The 25909-nt window shown below is 38.7% G+C and overlaps 6 protein-coding genes across 7 annotated transcripts in view; 1 reads left to right on the top strand and 5 right to left on the bottom strand.

The window, feature by feature from the left end:
* The window catches only part of LOC107042655 (syndecan), a 63374-nt gene extending 56736 nt beyond the window's left edge, over positions 1–6638 (bottom strand). The window contains exon 1 of the mRNA XM_015263795.1: positions 6315–6638. Within this exon, the coding sequence (XP_015119281.1) occupies positions 6315–6392 (78 nt within the window). The 5' untranslated portion in view covers positions 6393–6638. The remainder of the gene's footprint in view (positions 1–6314) is intronic.
* A 504-nt stretch (positions 6639–7142) lies between these two features.
* Positions 7143–7703, bottom strand: LOC107042589. Its single transcript, XM_015263687.1, has 3 exons — positions 7570–7703; positions 7398–7491; positions 7143–7330 (listed from the first exon to the last, which is right to left on the bottom strand). Exons 1-3 carry the CDS (start codon positions 7611–7613, stop codon positions 7154–7156), a joined length of 315 nt encoding a protein of 104 aa, XP_015119173.1. The 5' UTR covers positions 7614–7703; the 3' UTR covers positions 7143–7153.
* A 365-nt stretch (positions 7704–8068) lies between these two features.
* LOC107042584 (ATPase inhibitor mai-2, mitochondrial) lies at positions 8069–10095 on the bottom strand. Of its 2 annotated transcripts, none has more exons than XM_015263680.1 (3): positions 9974–10095; positions 9465–9597; positions 8069–8392 (listed from the first exon to the last, which is right to left on the bottom strand). In XM_015263680.1, the coding sequence occupies exons 1-3, from the start codon at positions 10018–10020 to the stop codon at positions 8261–8263; spliced, it is 312 nt and encodes a 103-aa protein (XP_015119166.1). In that variant the 5' UTR covers positions 10021–10095; the 3' UTR covers positions 8069–8260. The 2 variants fall into 2 exon arrangements, with proteins under 2 accessions (XP_015119166.1, XP_015119167.1); XM_015263681.2 differs by lacking the exon at positions 9974–10095 and adding an exon at positions 9696–9805.
* Positions 10096–10643: 548 nt separating this feature from the next.
* Positions 10644–12238, bottom strand: LOC107042583. The gene is made up of 2 exons (XM_015263679.1): positions 11866–12238; positions 10644–11240 (listed from the first exon to the last, which is right to left on the bottom strand). Exons 1-2 carry the CDS (start codon positions 12157–12159, stop codon positions 10644–10646), a joined length of 891 nt encoding a protein of 296 aa, XP_015119165.1. The 5' UTR covers positions 12160–12238.
* Positions 12239–13819: 1581 nt separating this feature from the next.
* LOC107042586 (protein scarlet) lies at positions 13820–20661 on the top strand. The gene is made up of 10 exons (XM_015263683.1): positions 13820–13945; positions 14021–14247; positions 14993–15213; positions 16288–16471; positions 17209–17600; positions 18131–18707; positions 19734–19869; positions 19943–20048; positions 20115–20215; positions 20401–20661. The coding sequence occupies exons 2-10, from the start codon at positions 14224–14226 to the stop codon at positions 20580–20582; spliced, it is 1923 nt and encodes a 640-aa protein (XP_015119169.1). The 5' UTR covers positions 13820–13945; positions 14021–14223; the 3' UTR covers positions 20583–20661.
* Positions 20662–21060: 399 nt separating this feature from the next.
* On the bottom strand, positions 21061–25745 carry LOC107042546 (protein brown). Its single transcript, XM_015263610.1, has 8 exons — positions 25510–25745; positions 25274–25454; positions 24357–24555; positions 24113–24302; positions 23839–24045; positions 23260–23368; positions 22959–23180; positions 21061–21839 (listed from the first exon to the last, which is right to left on the bottom strand). Exons 1-8 carry the CDS (start codon positions 25743–25745, stop codon positions 21315–21317), a joined length of 1869 nt encoding a protein of 622 aa, XP_015119096.1. The 3' UTR covers positions 21061–21314.
* Positions 25746–25909: the final 164 nt, after the last annotated feature.

Below are 25909 nucleotides of genomic sequence, written 5' to 3'. Positions count from 1 at the left end.
GAGTTGTAGACCCGAGTTTGTAGCAGCGATGTCAGATAAGTTATGAATGTTTTTTTGGGCTTAAATGAAAGAGCGGGTCGAGAAATGGCTTGCTGGGGCCTCTAAAGATGGTTTTGAACCAGGGGAGACTCCTAGACCCCACTGGACAATGTTGTCACAATTGCGCTTTTCAATTGAAAACAGACATCATCCTTAGAGACAATTGTCATCTTTAAAGACTTCTGCACGCCATTTTTCATTTTATCAAAATAAAACCGACGTGAAGGTGTCACGTGACCTCGAATACTGCGCACTGATTGGACGAACCAAGAAGGAAAGAAATTCTCGATATAATTATCTTCTGCTCGGTCCACGCCACGTCGACCGAATTTCATCACCTTTTCGAAATTTCTCTCAATTGTATTTAATGTCTCTCTCCAGAAAATAATTACTAAAACATCCAAGATATTTAAATTATATTCCATCAGTAAAACCTGAAACTATAGATCTTGATTGTCCACAGGAATTTCTAATTGCCCCTTCAATTCGGAATCTCCAAGACCAGACGTGATTCTAAAAAACAACTCTTCAGCATAAAAAAAATCGAAAACTCTGCCGGCAGAAGCCATAATACTTCTGCACCACCCTAAGGTGAACGTAACGCTAAAGTTTCCACCATCGAAGGTAAAAGGGAATTAGGATTCGATGTGTACCGTACCTAAGGTGCGGATCGGCTTTGTCTGGACCTGGCGATAAAATATAAAATTATCAGCGATTCTCCTCCACACTAGGCAAGGGCTCGGATGCTAGCCAGATTCTATGTTTTGTACGTTAATGACTTTTACGAGGCAAAAAGAGCAGAAGCTCTCTGCTCCCCGGGCTTGCGGCCCAAGGAGCATAAGGGGTCTTTTAAAATCGAACCTCAGTAACTACCGAATTGCTAGACAATTTTGCCGCTCACCTATGGGCCAACGATCAGATTCAATGCCCCTCACTGCAATGAACACAGCGACACTATAATTCATTACATTTTCCCTGCTTCAACAAAACGCAACTAATAGGGTCAAAATAATTCACCGTTTATTCATCGAAATGCGAATTAATAACGCGATTCAAATGTAAACCAACACCGGTTTATTATCAAACCACATTATTGATTCCTTCCCTCCCCATCTCCTCGCCCTTCAAAATTGCATAATTCAACTGGACAATTGCTCTTCCAACGGTCTATTAAAACTACAGTATATTCCCCTATTGTTTCAGCCGCCCAAAATTGAAAGGAAAAAATCCTCTAGAAACCAGAATTCCGAATGATGCATTGAAAATGTGAAACGATGTCCATTATTACTAAATGCACACACCTATTAATAGCGAAATAAGGGCATAGTGGGATGAGTAGAAATTAATTTCATTGTATTAACGAATTGTATAACTTATTTCAACCAGGTTGGACAGAAAATGAGAAGTTATATCGATGAAAAATGTTGATAATTGATTTTTTGTTTCATTTTTTTGATGCTGTGCAGATGATTCTAAGGATGATTTTCCTATCAGGGGAGGCTCCTAGACCCCACTGGACAATGTTGTCACAACTCTGCAAGTAGAGTTCAAAACCAGAGTTCATAGCACACTGAGAAAAGAAATTTCTAATATCTGAAGCATATTTTCTTGAGAGAAGTAAATTATTTGCAATTGTTTAAATCTCAGAATGTGTGCACTTCACGGAACTCGAATAAATTTTCATTCATCACTATCGTTCCGCGTTACATCATGAATATTTTACATATTGCAATACTGGAAGTGCATAATTAAAAAATCATGAAAACAATAAAGACTAGAAGATTGAAGATTCTTCTACGCGATTTAAGTAAGTTCATTTGCGACAAAATCACAATTGAGTACAAGAATATTTTAAAGCATGAGGCTTTTCTCGGGTTATGTGAGTTGAGATGCCTGAGAGAATTAAGGATGTTCGACACCCTTTTAGTCAAAACTGACGTTGTTTTCATTTTTTCTGGCAAATTATCGATGGGAGTGACGTGAAAAAATATAACGATTTTGTGGTTTGTCATTCTTTAATGGCTCACGAAGTTGCGTAGTGGTGCAATAATTTTCATGCGTTTTTTCTACAGTTTTGTGATTCTTTTTAAAAGTTTAGAGAAAACGCAGGAAAATGTTCGCACCACCTTAAAATTTCGTCAGTCATTAAATAATGACAAAACGCAAAAACGTTATATTTTTTCACGTCAATTCCATCATAAGTTTGCCAGAAAAATTAAAAAAACGTGAATTTTGGCAGAAAGGGTGTAGAACATCCTTAAGCAATTGAAGAAAATTTACTTGTCTCAAGAAAATATGTTTCCGATATTAGAAAATTGTTTTCTCAGTGCAGAGATGTCAGACAAGACACTTGACTCTAAATTTCAATGTTTCAAAATTATATTCATTAAACAGAAGTATTTTTGTCTTTAAATAGTTAATTTAACAATCAACAGCAACTAGATTAGGTAGTTTACATAAATGTGTCTGTTTCAGAAAAGAAAACACAGTTCGATACATCTCGTACGTTAATTTAGACCGATATTTGTATTCAACGAATTAATATTTTGAGAAAATTATTTACTAGTCTACCGTCTGCATATCACTCATCAATCGATTCGATGTGTCCAGTTTATTGTCTAGATTCAATTTGAGAAGTAGAAATTGAGGGTCCACGATCTCCTATATATCTCCGGTGAAAGTTACCGTGAAGCGTGTGAATAGACGCTGCCTATTTTTTATTTATTCATTAAATGTCCATCAATAGAAAAACTAATTGATCACACGATTATACACGAGTAATATTATTGAAAGGTTAAATGATCACTACGATTTTCATTTTATTTATGGACTATTCAATGCAAGTTGAAATCGTCCACAAACCAATCCCCGTCCAGAAATTGACCTGTTCAACCCTATTAGATACAAGAAATTCTTTTCCTCGTGCGATCGCGTCTCAATAAACTGTCCCTCACCCATTTGCCCATGAATATCCCCCATTAATTCACCTAGCTCCCAATTGCAGTAATAACTCCGAGTACAATTGCCCATCGAAAAATCAAAAACTGGGAGGAGATGCGGATGGATTGAATGACTCTGCATCAACGCAAAATTTATGTAGTTGGTCAATACATATGTGTCCGTAATACATTAAACCGCATCTGCCGCCGTATATGGCATCGAGGGGGGTCTCGGGTGGGGTGGCCGAAGGGAGAGGAGAGGGGATTCATACTTGTGCAGTTCTATTGGTCGAGCGGAACGTGACAGGATTCCAATGATTCTTGTTTTTTTTCTCACCACGATAAAAGAGTAGATGCTGACGCTCATCAAAACTACAACCATTCAAAGAGCCACCAGAGAAGATAAATAACAAATGCGCGTCACATGCAGAACTTTGCATCGTTCGGACACCGATACAATAACAATAATAATCGATGGTAATAATTTCGATACGTTATTGCGACGAATTGATGGATTTGATTGATGGATTTGCCGAGTTTTTATTCGCGCGCGTCTGTTTGTGATTTTTATTTCAATGTTATTTATCTTTTTGAGGGATTTTTATTTACATTCCGTTGCCTCGATCCAACCGGTTTATCGCTGGTCTCTCTCAGCTGTACAGCTGGTTTTGTTGTGCCTGAATATTGGGAGTAGTGGGGATTTTCTTGAATGGACGAGAGTTTGTTATCGTGTTATACGGGGATTGTGGAGTCACTATTGTATTGTCTACGATTAACGATACCCGAAGGAGTTTTGATTCATGGAAATTGGGAGAGAGTGAGAAAGAGAGGAGCGGGGAGAGGTCACTGGCCTCCATTCGCGTCTGCATTCGTTATTTTTTCGGATGTTGTTCTCAGAATTGAGAATATCGCTGGCGATTCAAGATAAATTGGGTTTTTTGTATTGAGGAAATTATGCGATTGAATGCTAGGGAATTAACTTTCATTGAGAGATGATGAGTCGTTTTTCGTCTGTAGTTTTTTATCAGTAGTTTTTTATCTTTGATATTTCGGCTTTTTTAGCGATAGGGGAGGATGGGGTAAAACGGACATTTTGGACTTTTTAAAAATTATTCATAATTCAGAAACATATTGAGGAATTGAGCTCAGTTTCGGCTCGTGACAGAGGGAAAGAATTGTTCTTTGTGTTGAAAAAAAAATTAAATTTTATCGACATTTCAACCCCTCATTAACATTTTTTAAAAAGTCAAAAGTGTCCGTTTTACCTCAACCTCCCCTATTACTTATTATCTTTGATCTCGTTGAATATTAATTTTGCCTGAAATTTACTTTTCTTCAACATTCCTCTCTTGTAAATAAACAACGGTTTTTTGTGAAGTATTTCACATGGAAAATTGTTATTCGTTTTTAAAAAGGTGATTTTTCAAATAAAACATTGATTGTTCATACAAAAGGTCATAATCTTCGAAAATTGCAATTTGTTAATTATTCTATGAATCTTTTTTAGGAAGTAAAATCTACTTTGGATCCCAGATTTTTCGAATCTTAGAAAAACAAAATCACTGGCAAACGTTTGAAAACTTTGCGTTCAATATATCCTCACACTAGGGCCTGAATTTTCACAATTTGAAATTGTTTTCATTGTCACATGGACCTGAAACTCATAATTCCATTAAATCTCCAAAAAACTGATTTGTCGATACCAGAACATGAGAATTTCCTGTGAATTTGTTCTCATAAAGATTTGAAAGTTTTATTTTTCCAACAGTACAGATGGAATAGCACATTTCAATACGCGTGCGTGAAAGTGTTTTTTGCAGTCCTCCCAAGGGTCGAAGGCGGCTTTTCCCTCGAGTTGCAAGCTCTATTTTTCATCACAAAAAATTCGTAAAATTTCACTTTTTGTACAAGTGACGAAAACAAATTCTGTCAAGTCAAAAAATATTCTCAATAAAAAAAAACATCTGTCACCATGAATCATTAATTCTCCAGGATTCCAGAAGCAATCGCAGTGAATAGCGACAATTCTCCACAGTGACATTTCATGCAATTAGAGAGGGTTCAAAATAAAGATATGCCATGTGGAGTTAAACCTAAAGCCAAGCCCCCCCTGGCGATACGAGGGGTTGTCTTTGCGTATTTCATGCCGCGGCAGTTGTGACTCACTGTGGCAAATTTTTACGTCCCTAAACACCGACTATACCATATTTTCTTATTAGCCCTAAGATTCATTCCCATCGATCCCTCTCCCTCGCTCCTTTGTAAAACGAGTGAACTGTGGAGTCCCTGAATTTCTTTCTTTTCTTCTCCACCACTCTCCCCTCATTCTCCTCTTTTTTTCACTTCTGCTCTCTTGTGTGTACACACAAGACCTTCGACTATTTTTACGATTGACGAGCCGACAGAAACTGGCATTCCATCGCTAGGCTGCACAGTTGCACTTTTATAAACCCATAGAGAATATCACAGGGAAAACAGGTCAATATCCGGACGGGGGTTAGTTTCTGAACGATTTCTAATTCCATTGAATGTTCCACAAAACAATAAAATGAAAATCGTACTAATTAGTTAATTTATCAATAATATTACTCGTGTATAATAAATGTAATAATGTAAAATGTAATATTGACGTGTAATAAATAAAAAAATATGGCCCAGTCGTCCATTCAACTATTTCTTAATTTGACTATTCTCTGTTTTGTTATTTTGACTTTTAATAATTTTTTTTGCTAATTAAAACAGTCTCGAAGGTATGGAAGCCATCATATTCCCATTTAGGTGATTCTTTGATTTTAAATCCTACAACAAACTCGAATTTCCGTTAACCATCCAGCAATTGGCCTGTTTACCCTACACACATGCTTTCATTTAATCTTCATGTTTTCGACGAATATGGGAATGGGAGAAGACGCGGGGAGCCTAGGGGGGATGGCTCATTTGTCATTTTCGGAGCACACATGAGAGCAAAAAATATCACAGGGTTGAAAGATTATTCTCTCACGGGATTACCGTCGACCATCTGGACTTCGCTTCAGTCTGACGGATTTGGAGATTCCCTTGTCTCTTTTACGTTAAACTTGACTCTGATAACACTCCCATCGAATGGATAATGTGGAGGTGGCAGTGGGATGACTGGAACGTGATAGAAAAAAAAACGGGACTTTCGGAGGCGTCAGGAATGTTACAATTTTGTTGGTCATTGAAGAGCCCAGGAATACGGTTTTGTCGATTATTTTTACGGACCACGGGGTGTTGAGGTGGGATCTGATGGTGGCGAGGGGTAGGGGTTTGACTTCTGTCACGCGTAATTTTTAATTGACTCGGGAATGCACTCACCTCGGTCGCAGCGGCGGCATTGCATCCGACGAAGACGACGGCCGCGCAAGCAAGAATCCAGTATATCCTTGGCTGCATCCTTGATTACTCTGGTGTTTAAAAAAAAATCCCTTTTGTCACCACCGGTTGGGGAGGGCTCACACTGGAGCCCTTTACTGTCACTGATTGTTTAACTTTGGGACTCAATGTGAAACAACGGGGTGCAATTGTCGGGGGGGTTCGGCTGGAACACCGAGCGTGGCTACGTTGGGTATTAACAAAATTTTTAACACTGAAAAAAAACCCCTTCACGGAGCAACAACGCGGAGACACACACCACACTGATCGATGATTCGGGAGACACTGGGGGCGCAACGGTCGAGACGATGCCACCGTGAACTAACGCGAGACGCCATGATGAATTTTGTGGCGCCACCGGCGGTGGCGGGTGGAACTTTGAGACAGTTTGAGTTTCTGTTTCTGAATGAGTTTTATTGAACTTGAAGGAATTATTATTTTTGAGAGTTTAAATTCGGGAGAATAAAAGGTGTGGTGGTTCGGAGGCGATAAATGGTTCAAATTATCTTGTGAACGGAGAAAATTTATGTGAATTTTAATCGAGGATTGGGAATTATTTATTATGCCTTGGCCTTCACAATATGATTTTTTCTCGTGATTATTTTTGTGTGAACATGTCTGAATCTAATAAGAATAGGGCAATTTTTTCCATGAAAAATCATTGATGAGTGGAAATTATTTATAAAAACCCTCTGCTATTTTCGTGATTTCTTTTCCAATATTTTCACAAATATTAGACAGAGGGGTGTTTTTGTTACTGTGGCCGTTGAATGTTTTTTTTCTTAGGTTTTCTTTTCCTTAGATGTGGCACCCTTATCCAAATTCTCTAAAAATCTCAGCGTCTCATTTATGTCGCGATTATACTCTTTGATTTGGCGCTGCATGGAGCGAACCTTGTTCTGCATCTTCTGGACCTCCTCCTGAGTTTTTCTTTTCAGTAATTCCCGCAGTTCTTTATTCTAATGCCGGGAGAAATGGGGAGATGAGGGAATCACAGCCCAATGGATTTTTCTGTGATAAACTTACTTGCTTGTAGTAGTAATCACTCTCAAACGCCATTCGTTTAGCACTGAATTGGTTCAAGTTCGCTCCGTTACTCTTTTGGCTCAAGTACCTAAAACTGGAATGAGTGATTTTTGTGATTTTAACCTTCAAGCTGATGGCAATGTCTCGAAATGCTCGAACGCTTCTGGCTCACCTATTTTTGTAGACTGAGGGATTTACGAGTTTTCGATTTAACATGACTCAATTTAAAATCCAATGATTTTCTTCTTTGAATTTTTCCATTTGCGGAGAATTTTTAAAATTTTTGTCGGCAGCAGAACATTTTGGGTTTTGTATGTTGAGAAACAAAAAAGAGTCAAATATCAGGGTTGAAAAATTAATAGCAGAGAGATGAGTAGAAAATTAATTCTCAAATACCAAGATTTGAAGAATTCATTAACAAGTCTGGAATTTTTAATTAAAAATCTACTGATTTTTTTTTTTAAATTCATCCATTAGTGAATTTAAATTAATATTTAAGTTTTTGATGGGTTAATGATCCTCCGGAATATACGGTTTTTCGATTAAACTTCAAATTTTTCTATTTGCAGATATTTTCCAACAGAAAATTATCTTCTGTGCAGAAATCATTACTTGAGATCTGTCTCTGAACCGCATGGTCTTCATGAAATAATGATTGAACACATAAATAATTTCACTTCTTCAAAATCAAAAATTTATTCCTACACTGTAACAACACATTCGTATGATAAAAAAAAGAAAAAAATTAGCCACAATTTGGTGCTCAGGATGCATGCTATGGTTAAATGACGTTGTAACTCTAATGATAGAGACACTCCTCGCGCATGTCGCCGAGCTCAGAACGAACTGAACGTTTGATCCCTTCACTTGTGTTCCATCTCGTCGATTCTCTTCTTGTGGCGATTGATGGCTTCCTGGTGGCGTTTTATTTGCTCCTCGTGAAAGGAAATCTCATCGTGGAGGCCCTCCCTCAAGTTCTTCAGTTGTTCCTTTTGCTGAGAGCAATGAAAATTACATTCCGATGGTCCGAAATACAAAATATTCGAATAATTTTCATTTCTCAAAATGTAATAGTAATAGTCCAATTTTTGTGAGACCCTCACTCACAAAATTAATTCAGTTTTTACCTGTTTTTTTTTCATTTTGAAAAAATCATGGAGATGCAAGCATTATCACTCAACAATTTTCCATTATTCAACGAAATAAAAAATGAGTGTCCAAGGTTCTCATTTCAATTATTACGTTTAGCAACAAAAAAATTCCAATTTGAGACTTCTCAGTTTTTAATGCATTTGCAAAACCATTTACGATGCACTGTTAAATTTTTTTTATAACAAAATATCTATAAGAATGCGAAAATTTCCCAGAAAAAATCCCTCAATTTCCTTCAGAATTTAAAGAACTTCAAGAACTAATAACTCCAAAGTTGAATTGCTATTGTTTCTCCATTCATTCAGACACTGATGACAGAAATTACTTGCTGTTAACGAGGCTTCTTAACCGCTACGACCATCCTTTAATAGTTAAGAAGCCGTGTTAACAGCACCTAACTCATATACAGGAAATTGTTGTTCTCGACCATTTGTTTTGAAATTGCTAGTTGCTGAATGAATTTCAGCAATTAAATCCTTCCACCTTCCCTATCAATGCAAAATATTGTTACGAATGTCTTTAACCCATTTAAAATGCATTCGTTTCTGTTCCATCTGACCACCCCCTCTGAAGTTACTCTTGCTTCTATTCTTATCTTTACACTTCTCCCTTATTTTGACATTTTAACATCTTCATTTTCCATCGCCCCATTTATACTTCAGTAGTGAAGTGGTAAAACGGTTCAAGTCGACTCATCTTCCAGTTGTTTTTGAGAAATATTTCCGAATCTAAGGGAGATGGCGAAATTTTCGTAATCACATTTGTTGCAGCCCTCAATCGGCTCTACAAAAAAGGTTACACCAAAAAATTTTCTATCTCCCTTAGATTCCGAGATATTCATTGAAAACTGGTCAAAAGTCAAAATTGACTTGTACCGTTTTACCACTTCGCTACTGATTTAATATCCATAATCACCTGATTGTAGAAGTACTGGTCCTCATGTGCAGCTTCCATCTTTCCAAAGGAGCCCCCAGCGCTGCGGATGGCACCACCACCACCGCCACCCTTCCCTGCACCAGATCCTGCCTCGCCGGACATTCTAGCTTGGCTGAAAAAATGAGCAAAATACAAAAATAAATTTCCAATTGCACGAAAAACAGGGCATTCTCGCCACACTCTGAGCGCTGGGAGACAGCAGGGCATTACATAATGTCTCGAAATATTCTCTTAATTTTCTGAAGACTCAAAAAAACTCCTGAAAACGTCTGTTATTTATATCTGCGGAACTGCGTCTCGAAAAAAAGCAATCAATTGACGTAGGATTTTTTCTAATTGGTCGGCAAATAAAATCCTAGCGTGATCTGATTGTTAATCGATGAAGTGACGATGAAACGTCTGCCGGGCCAGTGCCGGGTGTGACTGATTGAAAATTCAAGGAAAACCCAGTGAAATCTCTCGAGTCGATGGAATTAAAGAGTTTGTACCTCAGAGATGCCATTCTCCTGGAGAAAATGAATGTCGCACGCTGCATTGTTTTTTATTGATGTCGCGGAATATCAGGGGAAAACTCAACTGCGTTCTGGCACAAAGGTTATAACTTTACACTCCGGCGAGATGGTGCGACAGCCGGCAGAGGCGGTAACATCAAACCCGCTGAATTCAAATGGAGTGAGGGAAGGGAGGAAAATAATTGAGTGCAGTTTTTTTGTATATTTCTGTGGAATTGGCAGTTTTAGACGGAAATTAAAAAAAAACTGTTTTTAAAATCTGTTCTAACTGAGAGAATTCCGCATGAGAAAGGTCTTTTGGTAAATTATCCTACTCTATTTCAGTAGCGAAGCGGTAAAACGGTTCAAATCAATTTTGACGATTGACGAGTTTTCAATAAATAGCTCGGAATCTAAGGAAGATAGCAAAATTTTTGTTACGACCTTTTTTGTGGCCCTCAATTTTACCTTTTTTTACAAAGTTTTCATGAAAATCCAGAAAAATGTTATTCAAAATGTTATTCACAAAAAAATGGTAAAGAATTTCCTCGCCCATCAAATTTTCTAAAAGAAAACTCCTGGGATTTTCCTAAACAAGATCTGAAGAATTTTTTCTCGACAAAAAAAACCAGAAAATTTTCTAAAAACTGCGCCAAAACAACTAAATTCACCTGAAGTAGTCAATGGCCTGACTCTCCACGAGTTGCTTCCTGATCTCCGAAGTCCTCAGTTCATAAACAGCCGTCTGCTTCTTCAACTCAGCCCTCTCCAGCTCGAGCCCCAGGATCTTCAACTTCATATTCCGCTCCTCCGCACTGATGTCAAGTGACGATCCCCTCTTGATTGACTCACTCGAGTAATCAGGCATCAGCGTCGGCTCCTCCTCGTCCTCATCCCCGGAGCATTCCTGACTGAGCCGCATCTTCTTCTGGTGCGCGAGATTCATCGGCTCCTCCTCGGATAATCTCACCCCCCTGGTTTTCTCCGGAGGCGGCGAGCTCGCGAATGAACTCTGCACGGACGGATCGTCATCATTGAATTCGGAGATGCACTCCTGTTTTATCGAGTCGAAAGAATTTTCCAGGGGGTTCGGACAGAGATTATCCAAGATCTCCTGCAGATTCGAGGTGGGATCTGCGTCCTGGCTGTCGTCTGACGTCGGCTCGCTCTCGTTTTTCTTGAGAACCTGGAGCAGACGCCAGACGTCGACGGATAAAGCCGGCGGTCGGCTCTTCGACGCCTCCTGCAGGCCTACTGTCCTCACCTGTTTGAGGGGCGGGGGACGAAATTACACTCTTAGAAAAAAATGTAATTTCAGATTTTACAGAATATTCAACGGAATTCTAAATTTTTCAGCCGTAGAAACACGCGAGTTCCCAAACTTACTTGAATTTTCAATTAATTGGAAATAATAATACGAATAATAATAACAGTAATAATAAAATATAATAATTATAAAACTGAAAAATCAATTAATTGGAAATTATTGTTTTATATTACTATTATTATTATTATTATTATTATTGTTATTATTAAATAATATTATTGATAATATATTATATTATTGATATATATTATTATTATTATTAAATAATATTAATAATAATAATAATAATAATAATAATAGTAATATAAAACAATAATTTCCAATTAATTGAATTTTTAATTAATTGGTGTTATCTCGATGTATAATCACTATTTGCCAGTAATACCACTAAATTTCGATTTTATTCCTAAAAACAATGCTTCTCATTTGTGACTGTTATTTTTCCGCGTCATAATTTCAAAGATCTACAAAACCTCCATTTCCCATTTTCATTTTCATCATTCAATTTCGTAATTGTCCTCAAAACCCGTGAAAGAGCCTAAACGCCTTCCCGTCGTTTTACCTTCTCGGCGAAGGTGTTGATGTCGACTCTGGCTTGCGCCTTCATTCTCCTCCACTGCTCCCTCATTCTGGTGATGTCGCGCTCAGTAGAGAATATTCCTTTGAAGTCGCAGTAGATCTGACGCCAGGCGAGACTCTTGAGTGCAGTGGCTGATGTGTCGATTTTCTTATTCTCAATTGCATTAATGTGGGCTTTTATCAGAGTAAAGAGCTCGCGTTTCTCCTCAGGCACCCAGTTCTGAGTTCTCTCGCGTTTTTTTCCGGCCACCGGAGTGGATGTTTGGACAATCGACATTTTACTTGCAGTGATAAATACCCAATTGGATCAATATCCCACTCTTTATTGGTTAAATCGATCGTTCCATTGGTGAAATTCAATCAACAGGCGATTGTTTTTCACCTGAAAATGGCTGCGAATCTCTGAGAATTGAGGTCAAGCGATAAAACTCATTATCTAATGACTAATAATTCTTTGTAATAAAATAAATACAGCGAAGATTATCGATTTTTTTAAATTATTCAGCGGCTTTTGCCTTTCCTTAATGCTTATGTTGATGTCTAAATAATAGTTTTGGTAAATTATTGAGTTTTATTCAGAGGAAACGAGATTTTCTCCGAGCCCGATTAAACCCCGACTAAGCGCACGCCATTTTAGCTGTGTAACTAGTCGCTCGATATCTAACAAATCCCGTCATTCCACGGTGATGGGAGAGCGCACAGATGGAACAGTCGGCCGCTCCGCGCAACGCAAAGCGGCCTTTCGTTTCATTTCGCCGCTCCTCGTGAAATCATATTGCGCCGATTCCAATATTTCCGGCGGATTATTCACCCAACTATTCTCACATGTCTGTATTTCCTAGGTCGCAGATGAATACCCCTTCCTTCGGTGTTCTTGGATATGCTGTGAATTTTCAGGGGGATTGGGATTGATGGAGTGTCGCAGGCGTTGTGGCATTCTCGATTTTCTAAATTGTTGCACGGAGAGAAATATTTAATAAAAATTACGTATTTTTTCCGTAATTCCGTAGCGATCTGTGGTTGTGGGAAATTTTACGGAACTGTTGCGGAATTTTTTCAGAGCGTTGCATAATTTTTATCTGAATCTCCTGCACGGAGAGAAATTTTCTAGAAAAATTCTACTACGAGTGCTGGAAAAAATCATAATCCACCGGCGTGAAAAATTCTAGTGCTGTTAAGGTAAAATTTCTTGGTATTTCTGGGGATTTCTGTGAAATTTTCACAGAAATACGGGGAAAACTTCACGTTTTCCCTAATAAAATTTCTAGTGCCGGCACTGGAATTTTTTCCTGGTCGTCCCTTTGCGCCTCTTTTCCCGTGCTAGCAGTAGAATTTATCTAAAAAATTTCCCTCCGTGTATGAAAAATTCCGATACCGTCACTTAAATTTTCTTAATCGATTCCGTAATCGGTGAGTTCAGTAATTTTTACGTTTGCGATGGATAATTTATATTTCTGGGTACCCTGATTGTACCGGATGCCCTAGTGAAATGAGCAGCTATTGTTTAAGAAAATAATTCCCGAAAAAATCAGAGAAAATTCTTTGTTTTTCTAGAAATTCAAGTTATTCAAGTTATCGATATTTTTATAAATGATAACGATAATGAAGATCAATGTGCTTTGGGTTCAAAAAATATTCATAACTTTGAGCAGGAAATTTGTTTGAAAATTTCGAGGAAATGGTGGCCTTCTGTTACCCCTTAAGAGTCACGAGTCCACAAAATTAAGAATAGTTTTCTGAAAATTCGCCACTCATCTCATCGATGTCTACTTCTTCTTTTTTCGCCCGTGTCCCTGCACTTGGAATCGGATCCGCTGTCGTTCAGCCCCGTCGAAGTGTCTTCGTGGGAGCTGAACACTTTTCCCCCGTTAAGCCCACTAAGAGTATCTCATGCACTGAGTACAAAACCTGCTCTCAGTTACCCCAACGTAACCGTATCGGCCGGAGTTGGCGGTCTTCCGAGAGCCCCTCCATGTGAAATTCAAAATTCTCTCCATTTGTTTGAATCCTTGGCTGTTAAAACAATCCTCGGCATTCATTGATTCGTCCCCGCGTGACTGATCGTGAGTTCACATTTTTCAGTCTCTCTTCGTCGAGCTGCCGAGGTCCATTCCAATTATCTATTTATCACTCTGTAGATGAGTTATTCAAGAGTCGTCTCCGGAGTTTGATCATCTCGTGATTTTCTTATGAATAGAAAATCTCCATGAGTCGTGCGACACCAGTCAATGCCCTCTCGCCAAACATATTTTATTCACTGGATTACTTCACCAGTGGAATATAATCCGTTCTCCCCTCGCGAATATTTTGTCGCAATGCACGAGTGAGTGAATGTGAAGCCATGTTGTTCTTCGGTACTGTCAAGGTAAGTACACGTACGCAGAGAAAAAAATTATAATATCTGAAGCATATTTACTTGAGACAAGTAATTTTTCATCAATCGCTTAATCCTCCCACACTGATAGACAGGATCGGTTATTGTTAACAAACGGATTTGGCTGAAGGCTAGAGTCTATTTGGTCTCACCAAATGTTCATTCGTTAATAGTTAACGAATCTCGTTTGGAAGAATAGTCAATCTTCAAGTATTTATTATTTTCACGATTTCTTTTCTAAATTACTTCCAACGCTTCGATATGTAATATATTCATGACGTAACGCGGAGCGATAGTGACAAATGAAAAATAAAGTAGATAAAAATCTGAAGTGCATTGTTAAAAGTTCAAAACTACCACAAAATCTGTAAATAGTTCGCATGGTCTCATTTAACGTCACATAACGTCAGATAAAACAATCCATCTGTTCAAAGTAGTTCACACAATTGGAAATTTTAATTAAATCAAACTGATCTCATGGTAGAAATAATTAATCATCCCGCGGCAGTCATAAATCTCCGAGCAATCACAGGGATAAAATCTAGCTTTACATAATTCCCCCTAGACGTGACGTAAACTTACGACGAAATACTGGGCAGACAATAGTCATATCGAAATACACAAACACATTCTCGTTATTGTGGTTTCCTCCCACCTCATTCAGGCTGCCCTCGCTGGAGTAATTTCCAAACGTCCAATTCCATCGATTCGGGCTAATAGATTGCAATTGTTCAAGATGAAGTCTCAGCCGAGAAGGAGCTTCAACGAGACCGCACTCTGCTCACCGAGAAATCTCTCCCTGACGTGGAGAAATATATCGTACACGGTTAAGAGACGGAGGAATGGGGGATATATCATGGATTTAGTGAGGGGCAGACGCATGGAGGACGTCCAACTGCTGCATGGAGTCAGTGGTGTCGTTAAATCGGGTACTCTCATGGCGATATTAGGGCCAAGGTATTTTTCCGCGTCATGATAAAAATTGAATTATTGGGAAGACAGCCATTTGCCGAAATTTGTCTCTGGGGGAAGAGGCTCTTTGGGATTAACGGGGGGTGAGATAGGTGTCAACAAATTTCATAGCAAAGCCTAGCGAATTCGCTACACTGAGAGAAAAACGACAAAGTTCTCAAACAAGTCTTACTTGTGCCAAGAATATAGTTTTTTGAAAATTATCAAAAAAGGCTTTTTCTGTGCCAAACATGCAGAGAGTGCGCCGGAATGAAAAATTTTTGTCGCAAAAATAGATTTTGTAGTTAAAAAAAATTGCATTCTCTGTACACGCAAGAAATTTCATTTCTAGCACTACTCCTTCGTTATTGATACTCCCATACGCATTTTGCTCCCGAAAAATCTTTGTTTTATGCGGAACAAGGGATAGTAGTTTTTCATTTCGGCTGTTTAATAATCACAGACAACAAATGAACCCTTAAATGAAACAATGAAAATGATACGATAGCAATCTTGTAACTTAGAGATAAAATATTTGTTCATAAATTTTCCTCTATACGAGATATTTTCATCCTGAAAAGGCACCGTCTGGTGTGAATTATTCGCCTCTTGACCCAAATATTTCATTGCTGCCGAAAGCAGAACAATTATTCATGTTTGAGACTTTCAAATTCGAACCAGACAAATTCTTTTTTGGCAGTTTTCAACTAGCGATTTTGTTGGCCCAAACAAGATTTGTTTGACAACGTATTTGTTTTTCTCTCAGTGTAGACAATTGGATTTCTGTTCGACTTTCTATTGGTTTTTGGCCGATTCTATTGAAATGATCTATAGAAAAAGAAAATATTCCATAGAAAAAGTCAATAGAATTCGATATTTCTATTGAACTCATTCTATCGAGATATTTTGTATAGAATTCCTCAGCTCAAATTTTCCAAGTTTTCTTGTTTGATTTCGTTGGTGAGAAGAAGAAAAATGTAGAATGGAAAAATGTGGAAAATTTGGAAATTGGAAAATTTGAGTCGAAGCAGATGATTTTTTCGAGTTAAATCCTAGTCAATTCATCTGCGAACATTCCAGTGGAGCTGGAAAAACAACACTGCTAGCAACTATCAGTAAACGCCTGAAAGGAGAAGCCACCGGAGAGGTCCTCCTAAACGGCAAGCCCGTTGACAACCACCTGATGTCGAGAATATCGGGCTTCGTCCCGCAACAGGATTTATCCGTAGAGACCCTCACAGTCCAGGAGCACATGGAGTTCATGGTACTAACTCGTCTCCAACGTGTCTCTAAACCCCCACGCGAATAAAAAAAATGCGAGAATTTTTCTCTGTAAATCCAGACGAAAATGACAGTGCCGTACAACAAAGTGGATTCAATCTCGCGAAAATTCATTGCTGATTCAGCAAAATTATCGCATGTGCATTTAAGTTTCTCAGAGTAACAGTATTCAATTTCGTCAGAGCAAAAAGCTCAGGATTTTACTCATTTTATCGGCCTGCATGGATAATTTTACTACTCGGTTTAGAAAAAAATTGAATTTTACGGCCAAAAAATCGTGAAATTTTGAATTCCACTGAAAATTCAGTGAAATTCTAAATTCATAAACCGCAGGAAAAAAAGAATTCCACAGCTTACTTGAAGTTTGAATCTTAATATAAATGTTCGGTCTTAAGTTACGTTGAATTGTTAATTAATTTGAACCTTCACTTGGGGATGAAAATTGAATAGGGCTGGCCTCCAACGAGTTAGTGTCGGACGCTATTTCCCATCGCAGTGCGTGCGAAGCCGAGTTTTTCGCACGCTGAGTGCGCATAATACCACTTTGCAGACAGCGTAATAAAAAAATCAATCAATTGGGAGAATAAAATCCCGAGAAAACAGTAATTTTCCCCGCTCTTCGCGCAAAATTTTGCCGGCCAGAGCCATTTAAACCTAGTTTAGGGTGCGAGCCCGGTAATTTTCCTGGTATTTTTTTCTCCGTGCATTGAACCCTTCCAGGCTCGAATGAAGATGGACCGCAGGTTCCGAACGCCCTCCCGCCGCCAGAGAATCGAAAATCTCCTGAGCGATCTGGGCCTCCGCGAGTCAAGACTCTCGAAGCTATTAACCCTCTCCGGGGGAGAACGTAAACGAGTTTCCCTGGCTGTTCAACTTCTCACCGAGCCCACCATATTATTCTGCGACGAACCGACAACCGGGCTCGATAGTTACTCCGCGTTGGTGGTGGTGCGAACCCTTCGAGATGTTGCAGCCCGAGGAAGAGTAGTTGTTTGCTCGTTACATCAGCCCGCCTCAGGACTCCTCGAATTATTCCACGAGGTCCTTCTCCTCACCTCCGGCAAAGTTGCCTTTCAGGGTAGTTCAATGGACGCCACGTCTTTCTTCGCAAGGTAAACGAAAGCAAAACTTCAACTGATTGTAATATCACGGGGAAAAGAAGTTTTGAGTTTCGAGTTTCGACACTGACTAGAAAAAGGCTGATCATCAGTGATTTCTATCACTGAAATTTGACATTTGCCTGAAAAATAGTGGCTAAATCACTGAATTTCCGAATTTCCTAAATTCTATATCCTAAATTCTGTTTGAACGCGCGAATTTTCTAATCAGTACCCTTGCCCTGAAAACTGAACTTTCTATATCAGTAGCGAAGTGGTGAAACTGTTTAAGTCGACTTATCTCCCAGTTGAGTTTTTGAGGAATATTTCCGAATCTAAGGGAGATAGTGAAATTTTAGTAATTACATTTGTTGTAGCCCTCAATCGGCTCTACAAAAAAGGCTATAATAAAAATTTTGCTATATCCCTTAGATTTCGAGATATTCATTGAAAACTGGTCAATCGTCAAAATTGACTTATACCGTTTTACGACTTCGCTAGTGATATCTTTGCTTATTCCCCTCACCCCGTCATCGAACCTTCAGCCTGGGTCTCCATTGTCCCCCAACTTTCAACAACGCCGAGTTCTTCGTCTCGCAGTTATCATTGACTTGGGGCAGCGAAGCCGAAAGTACGAAGAAGGTTAATTGGATCTGCGAGGAATTCGAGGGTTCCGAGTACGGTAAGCGAATGAAAAGAGCCATCGACAGGTCTTGCAACGGAGATCACGAGGAACGCGCCCCCCACCCAGTTTTTGCCGAGGGTGTTCTGCCAGTCAGCGACTTCAAGAAAATTCGAGCCCTCACCCAGCTCGAGTGGCTGACCTGGAGGAGTTACGTTGATTACCGGAGAAATTGGAGTGTCATTCTCCTCAGATTTTGCTTGTACATGTGTATAGGAATCCTCCTTGCAACACCTTACATCGACGTAGCCGAGAACATCGACCAGAACGGAATACAAAATATGCAGGGGCTCATGTATCTGGTCGTTACCGAGACTGTATTTACATTCAATTACGGTGTCTTCTATACATTTCCCAAGGAACTTCCACTTCTGCTGAGGGACATGGCCAGCGGGCTCTATTACCCAGCTCCCTATTATCTCAGCAAAATTGCTGTTCTGGTAATATTATTTCCATTATTCTTCACTCTTTTGTTCGTGAATGAAGAGACACTGAGGAAGAAATTTGCTGTGTCGAAAAAAATATGTTCCATTTTATTAGTGAATATTTTATTAGTGAATATTTGATGGAGTGGAACAGATTTATTTGAGGGGAATTGACAAACTAAACGAGTGGAAATTTAGCATTTTTGGGAAAATATAAAATTTGTCGTGACCATTTGAAATATCTCCAGGAGTCTTTGTTTATTTTTTACAACTGAATTGATCCAACGCGACAAAACATCTCTTGCGTAGAACATAATCTTTCGGCGGAAGTTCTTTTTTCTCTCAGTGAGCGACACTGTTAGGAATTTCTTGAAATTTCAGTCACAGCGTCATCTGAATTTTTGATATTGTGAGTTGGAATTCAATTTCAGATGAGAACGTTCACAAAATTTCCTATTGATTCTTCAATGAAAGCTTGAATTTCCAAATCCACCGTGAAAATTGAACATCACATAATTAAATTTTCAGTAGAACGAGAATTCAGAAAAGTTGTTCCAAAATTTTCAGTGTTTTTCAGTGCCGTATGGACCAGAAGATCGAGAATACTTGAATATTCAAGAAATTAACTGATTCGTTAATGAAAAAATATACAGAAATTTCACGTAACTTTGTCGTTGTTGAAAATTTCAAGCTTTATCACTTGAAATTCCAAAAGTAATTTTCCAATCGCGTAATCCCAATTAGAAATTAGAACAAGTCAATAGAATTCCATTTTTCTATTCAACTCATCCATTGAGATATTTTTTATAGAATGAGAATTCAGAAAAGTTGTTGCCTGAATTTTCAAAATTTCTCAGTGTTTTTCAGTGTCGTGAGGACCAGAAAATCGAGAATACTTGAATATTCAAGAAATTAACCGATTCGTCAATGAAAACATGCAGAAATGTCATGTAACTTTGTCGTTGTTAAAAATTTCACGCTTTTTCCCTTGAAATTCCAAGAGTAATGTGCGAACAGTGAAGATCCCAACTAATTTTCCAGATACCCGGCTCAATTGTTCAGCCATTTCTCTATGCAGCGTTGATTTACAGCATAGCCGGTCTCAAAGGCGGCATCACTGGGTTCATTTACTTCGCAATACCCGTCGTACTGTGCGCCACATCAGCATCAGCTGTCGGTCAGTAATTGACGAGTCATTGGAAGTTGATAAATTGTTGTTGGGGACAAGTTTTAATTACTCTTGATAACAGGTTGTCTCATGTCTGCCTCCTTCAAATCAATCGATACTGCCTCGCTACTATCCGTGCCCATCGATTTTCTCACGTTAATTTTCAGCGGAATTTATCTTCATCTCGGGTGAGTTTCAGAGTGAAGGGGGAAATTGTGGGGGCGAGGAGTTTTAATGTGTTCTTGGCATTGCAGAAACTTGCCACCGAGGATCGCCTGGCTCAAGTACATCTCGCAGTTTTATTATAGCACCGAGGCGGTGTCGTTGACTCAGTGGAGGGAATATGATCATATAAGTTCGTATCAACGACATTATTAAGGGAATTGGGGGGTGGAGGGGGCGGGGCGCAAGTTTACTTGTTACGCCTTGTTGAATTCTCGATTAACGAGAAAAATTTCGATTTTTTCCCATAATACTTTCATTTAGAAAGTATTATGGGACGCTTGTTCCATTTTTCTATTTCTCTCAATTTTTTCAAAGATTGTCCACCAGATCCTGAGGAGCCCTGCATATCCTCGGGTGCGGGAGTCCTCGAGAAATACGGGTTTGTCGCTGGTAATTACTACATGGACCTTGTGGGCCTCATTGCAATATTCACACTGGGACATTTCGCTGGCTTCTTGGCTATACGCTACCGAAGCAAGAAGGAGCCCGTTTATTAACAAGAAGATTCCTTTACAAATGGATTAAGGAGAAAGTTAGTAATGTGTTTATTAGGAAATATATACTCCTGAACTTTTATCGGGGAGTATTAGTGTTTTACTATTTATCTCTCACACCTTTTATTTCAACTTGAACAGGGCGCGTATTGTTCTCCGTGGGTGCCAGAATAGCAAAACCTTATCGTTTCTCACTTTCGTTAATTTTTATCGCAATAATAATGCAGGAAAAATTAATGGTTTCAACAAAGTTTTTCACAATGAGAATTTAATTGTCGAAAAGTTTCTTTTGCTTTTTGCGTTCTTTTTCATTTTTAGCGATGCATTATATACTATCCTATAAATTTTTTTTATAGAACTATATTTATGTTTTTACAGTTAAAAAAATTAAAGTATAAAAAAATATATGCATATAGTATATATAGCATGTATTATATACCATATTTATTTATATTATTTATTTGATAAATGGAATAGAGGCTTCGAAAATCGTTACACTGTTTTTTTTTTTAATCTGGAAAATTTCGTGGACAGTTGACTAGTAATTTTTAGGAAAGTGACATTGAATTCAATTCAGCCGAATTTTTTCCATTCGAATTCCCTAAGATTTTAGTGAAACTGTCATTTGACAAACGATTCTGTAAAGCGCGTCAAAAATTTTTGACCTGGTGATTTCCATCCTGCATTAATCCTCGGCTCTTCTTTTTTGAAACCATTTATTCCAATCCAAAATAATTAATACAAAGACTTGACAACTCTCCTCCTCAGCGCCCCCAAGAACCCAACGAAAAACGCACCCCCAGTGAGTGCCAGCAGTCCCCCGGCGTTGCCCCACCAGTCCCTCTGACTGTACCCATACTCAGCGAGGACGTCAGCCCCAGACTCAAAACAAGGTAAGTGTTTCGTATCGCACTCGATCCTAGCCACTCTCGACCAATGAATAATAGCCATCATCTCGTGTGAGTAATGAAAAATGGACAGATACTTGAGCCACCCAGCTACCCACGAGAGAGTTCTCAGATTATAAAAAACCCCAGCCATGAGCATCGCGAGTAGATTGATGGGTGCCATAATGTCAATGGCAACACTGACCCGCTCAATGTGACAGGCTATCATAATTCCGTAAGCCGATGCGCAGATACCGCAGGCAGTCGTTGCAACGAAATACTCGAGGAAAATAAAGAAAGTTCCTTCGTCGTACCTCAGGATGAGGATAATTGAAGTCGTGAGGAATAACGACTTCGCCATGACTTTGGGGACCTGAAAAGGATCAATAGAACAATATTCGCATGGATGACAAAATTTAATCCCAGTCTGCGGCTTGGTCACCTCCGCGGGGATTCCCCGCCGTGTTATTTAAGCTCTAGCGTTGCCGAATTCACTCTACACTGTCCGGCCGCGTTTAGCGAGTTTTCGGCAACGTCGCGTCGTGAGCAATTTCATTTAACATGCACGGAAAGAAATATCGAATAAAAATTACGTATTTTTTCCGTAATTCTGGAGCGCAATGTGGTTGCAGGAAATTTTACGGAACTGCCATGTAATTTTTACCTAAAATCACGGAATTTTTCCAGAGAGTTCCGTAGTTTTTACCTGAATCTCCTGTGAAACATTACGATACCGTCACTTAAATTTTCTGAGTCGATTCCGTAATCGGTGAGCGAACGGTTAGTTCCGTAATTTTTACTGAACATTTGTCTCCGTGTGGGAACAAATAATTCATCTGTCCGAAATAATTTGTTTTCTTTAGGATTTTTGGGAAATATGTTGTTCTAAAAACTACTATAATTTTTTAGACACTTCAATTGACAAAGTCAATTTTTTAAAAATTTTCCGGTTAGCCAGTCAATTGTAACTAAAGAAAAACGACGCGTGGCGGGGTTTCCCTCATAGGGTGAGCAACTAGGGTTAATAGAAAAACCTAGCATTTTCTTTAAGAAATTCTATTGGAGTTCTACTAAAAAATTCAATTTTTTGTGCCAATTCTATTGAAGATTATGCAATTTTAGCCGATCATTTTGTTAAGATATATTTTACTGAAAAAAGTTGATAAATTTTAATTTCTCTATAGAAATCCTTCAGCATAAATTCGTCAAGTTTTCTTCCGTTACATTTTCATTCGTTTCTCATAATAAAAATCAAACAAAGAAAAAACATGAAAAATTCTTTTTTAAAAATTCTTATAGAAATAATCTAAATAGAATAAGTTATATAGAAAAATGAACATTTATAAACTTTTCGCCGAAGTTATATAATTTTTTTATAGAATCCCAATGAAACTCCATCAGAAATTCAATGGAATTCAATAGATTTCTATTCAATTTTTTCGCACGTGCTCCAATTAGTTCTTCCTGGGGTTTTCCATGGGTTATTTCTTACCCAACTAAATACCATGGCTAGGTAATACGCGGTCGGCCCATAGAATCGCCTCTCCCTGAGGTAAATTGGAATTTCCGACTGCACTTCATACAATACTGTGTATGCGGACGAATACACGAGCTCTGTGCCCGTCATATAGAGCATTCCCATCGTATCCTTCACGCCAGATTGCCTCTCAGTGTCAATTCCAATGTAAAAAATTCCAATCAGCACAATGGAGATCTATCGGTGGATAAAAATGAAAATAATCCAATTAAATGGGACTCCGTAATGATAAGAGAGTAGAGTTGAATCGACTCACAGCGTAATAGAAGAATGCAATCAATCCGTTCATCATAGCTCTTATGTTCTCGAGGTAATATCTCCATGCGAGCCAATTAACCTGGGTGAACCATCGTGCTGATGATTTTCTGGAAATCGTGGCTGGTTTTAGTGTAATTATCCGAGATAATGAACGATGAGGTAATGAATCTCATAAAATTCACTCGTATGAAGGAGATTTACTCGATTCAGATTTTTTCCCCTAAAATTCTTAATAATTTTCTAATTTTCAACAATCCCCATTTTTTAAACATTTCCAGTGCGAAAATACTAGGATCTCCTATCGAATTTTTCAGCATGCACGGAGAGAAATGTTCAGTAACAATTACGGAACTCACAATTCGTTCACCGATTACGGAATCGACTCAGAAAATTTAAGTGACGGTATCGTAATTTTTCACAGGAGATTCAGATAAAAATGACGAAACGCTCCGGAAAAATTCCGTGCCAGTTCCGTAAAATTTCCTACAACCGCATTTCGCTCCGGAATTACGGAAGAGATACGTAATTTTTATTGAATATTTCTTTCCCTTCGCGTGTCATCTTTTGAAATGCTCACTCGATGTTTTCGATCTCAAATCCCACCGGACCTTCTCCAATTTTCTCTGAAAAATCGGAGAAAGATGAACGGCTGTAAGCGTTACAAATTCCCTCAGCGTTATTCCTGTCGAGATCATCAGCCATGAGATCCTCCGAATGTCGTGACGATAAGACCTTAATGTAATACTCAGCCTCGTCGAATCCATGCGGACAGTTATATCCTTCTCTTCATCAATAAAATCAAATCGATATTAAATTAAAGACGAAGTTGGTAGAGCTTCAAATACACTTGCCTCTGGAAAAAGATCTTAGCATTCTCCAGACTCCCAAAAAAGGCCGTTCTTCCCTCAGTCAAAAATACAACGTGACTAAATAAATTGTAGAGTGTTATTCCGGGCTGATGAATCGAGCAGAGGACAATGCTGTCACTTGTGGCGATTTTAATCGATTGAATAACGCGAAGTGCCGAGCACGAGTCCAATCCTGGGGGAATTTGAATTATTATTTCGTTCGGTGAATTATTTCCGATGGACTCACCGGTCGTTGGCTCGTCGAGAAAGAGAATTCTGGGCTTCGTGACCATCTCCGCTGCTATCGAGACTCTTTTTCGCTCGCCACCGGAGATTTTTGATATTAAAACATCACGGCTGTCTAACAGTCCTAGTTCCTCAATAATTCTCATCGCTAAGAAACTTCTCTCCCTGGCGGATGTGCACTTATCGAGTTTCAGGGCGCACTACCATTCAGATAAAATTTTCAAGCAATTTTTTTCACCCGTCGGAGTTATAAAAAAAGTCATCGTTTTCGTAACTGAAGAAAAATTCGCATGATAGGGACAAAAATTGTACGAATTTCAAGAAACAACTGTATATGAATTTACAGTAAATAGAGAGTATCACGATAGTTGCAATAATGCAATAATATTAATGACAACATCTGCATAGTAAAAACAAATGTCTGCATTACACGCACGTTTTGTAGATATTTTTCAGACATTGAAGAGTGTCTGAATAAAATGAAAATTTTCCTGTTTAGGCACCTGTTTGTCTGAAATTCTGACAAATTTTCATCTTATTCAGACGTTTTTTAGTGAAATTCAGACATTCGTTTTTGCTGTGTACGCGAGTAATTTTCCAGGAATATTGAGAAAAAAGCTATATTAATTGTTATTTCATGGCAGGTCCTTAAGAATTCAACTGATAAAAGAAAATTCCCCTCGGAAAAATTATCTAGAGATGTTTGATAATAAACCCTTGAAAAAAATCTTACGTTACGATTTTTACAAACGAAAAAAGAAACTAGTGGATTGAGACATTCATCAAGAAAAATCTGATCCCCGAGGAAAACGAAATTCTGACACACGCGGTACTAAATTCCCAATTGGGAAGCATCTCAACATTATCTATTATTCACCCTCCGAATTCCCTCCAAATCAACCAATCAGAGTAACGTACAAAGAATGATATGTATTCACCAGTCGTCAGCATGGCAGGTAGTGGATCAAACTGTGGAACGAAGCTCGCTATCGTTGACATATCACCCTTGGATAATTCAACTCCATTGAGACGAATCGATCCGGCCGCTGGGTCGGTGAGTCTCGCGAGAGTAGCAAGTAGAGTAGTTTTGCCAGCTCCACTGCACACAATTACTTATTAACATTTCAATCCACCAGTCTGGAAATTACTCTCACCTGGGGCCCATGATGGCAACCAACTGGCCAGTTTCAGCAAATCCCGAGTTGTCCCTGAGCACCAGTTTCGTCGGAACTTGTCCGACTTTCACCGAAAAAAAATCCCAAAAACTTCGTTTGGTCCTGATTTTAACCGTCAGATTGTCCCACGAGAGGAGTAATTTCCCATTGATCCTGTTGTCAAAGGGATTCACCCCGTGGACATCAGATTTCAAAAGGCTCGCGCAACCATCCATTGCAAATCACAATCCCATGCCCTATCAATTCTACTTTCTTCATGCCTCGGGATTCTATATCTCCTGCAACCGCAATTATCTCTTATTTGAATGGCTTATCAACTGCACATATTCCATTTTTACGGAAGTTAAAGCCTCTCGGCAACGACCGCAGACTCTTCACT

This window comes from Diachasma alloeum, unplaced genomic scaffold, assembly GCF_001412515.2.
Source record: "Diachasma alloeum isolate Michigan unplaced genomic scaffold, Dall2.0 Dall_scaffold_00494, whole genome shotgun sequence".
NCBI lineage: Eukaryota > Metazoa > Arthropoda > Insecta > Hymenoptera > Braconidae > Diachasma > Diachasma alloeum.
The sequence above is the reverse complement of the archived record's forward strand: the minus strand, read 5'-3'. Positions and strand labels throughout refer to the sequence as shown.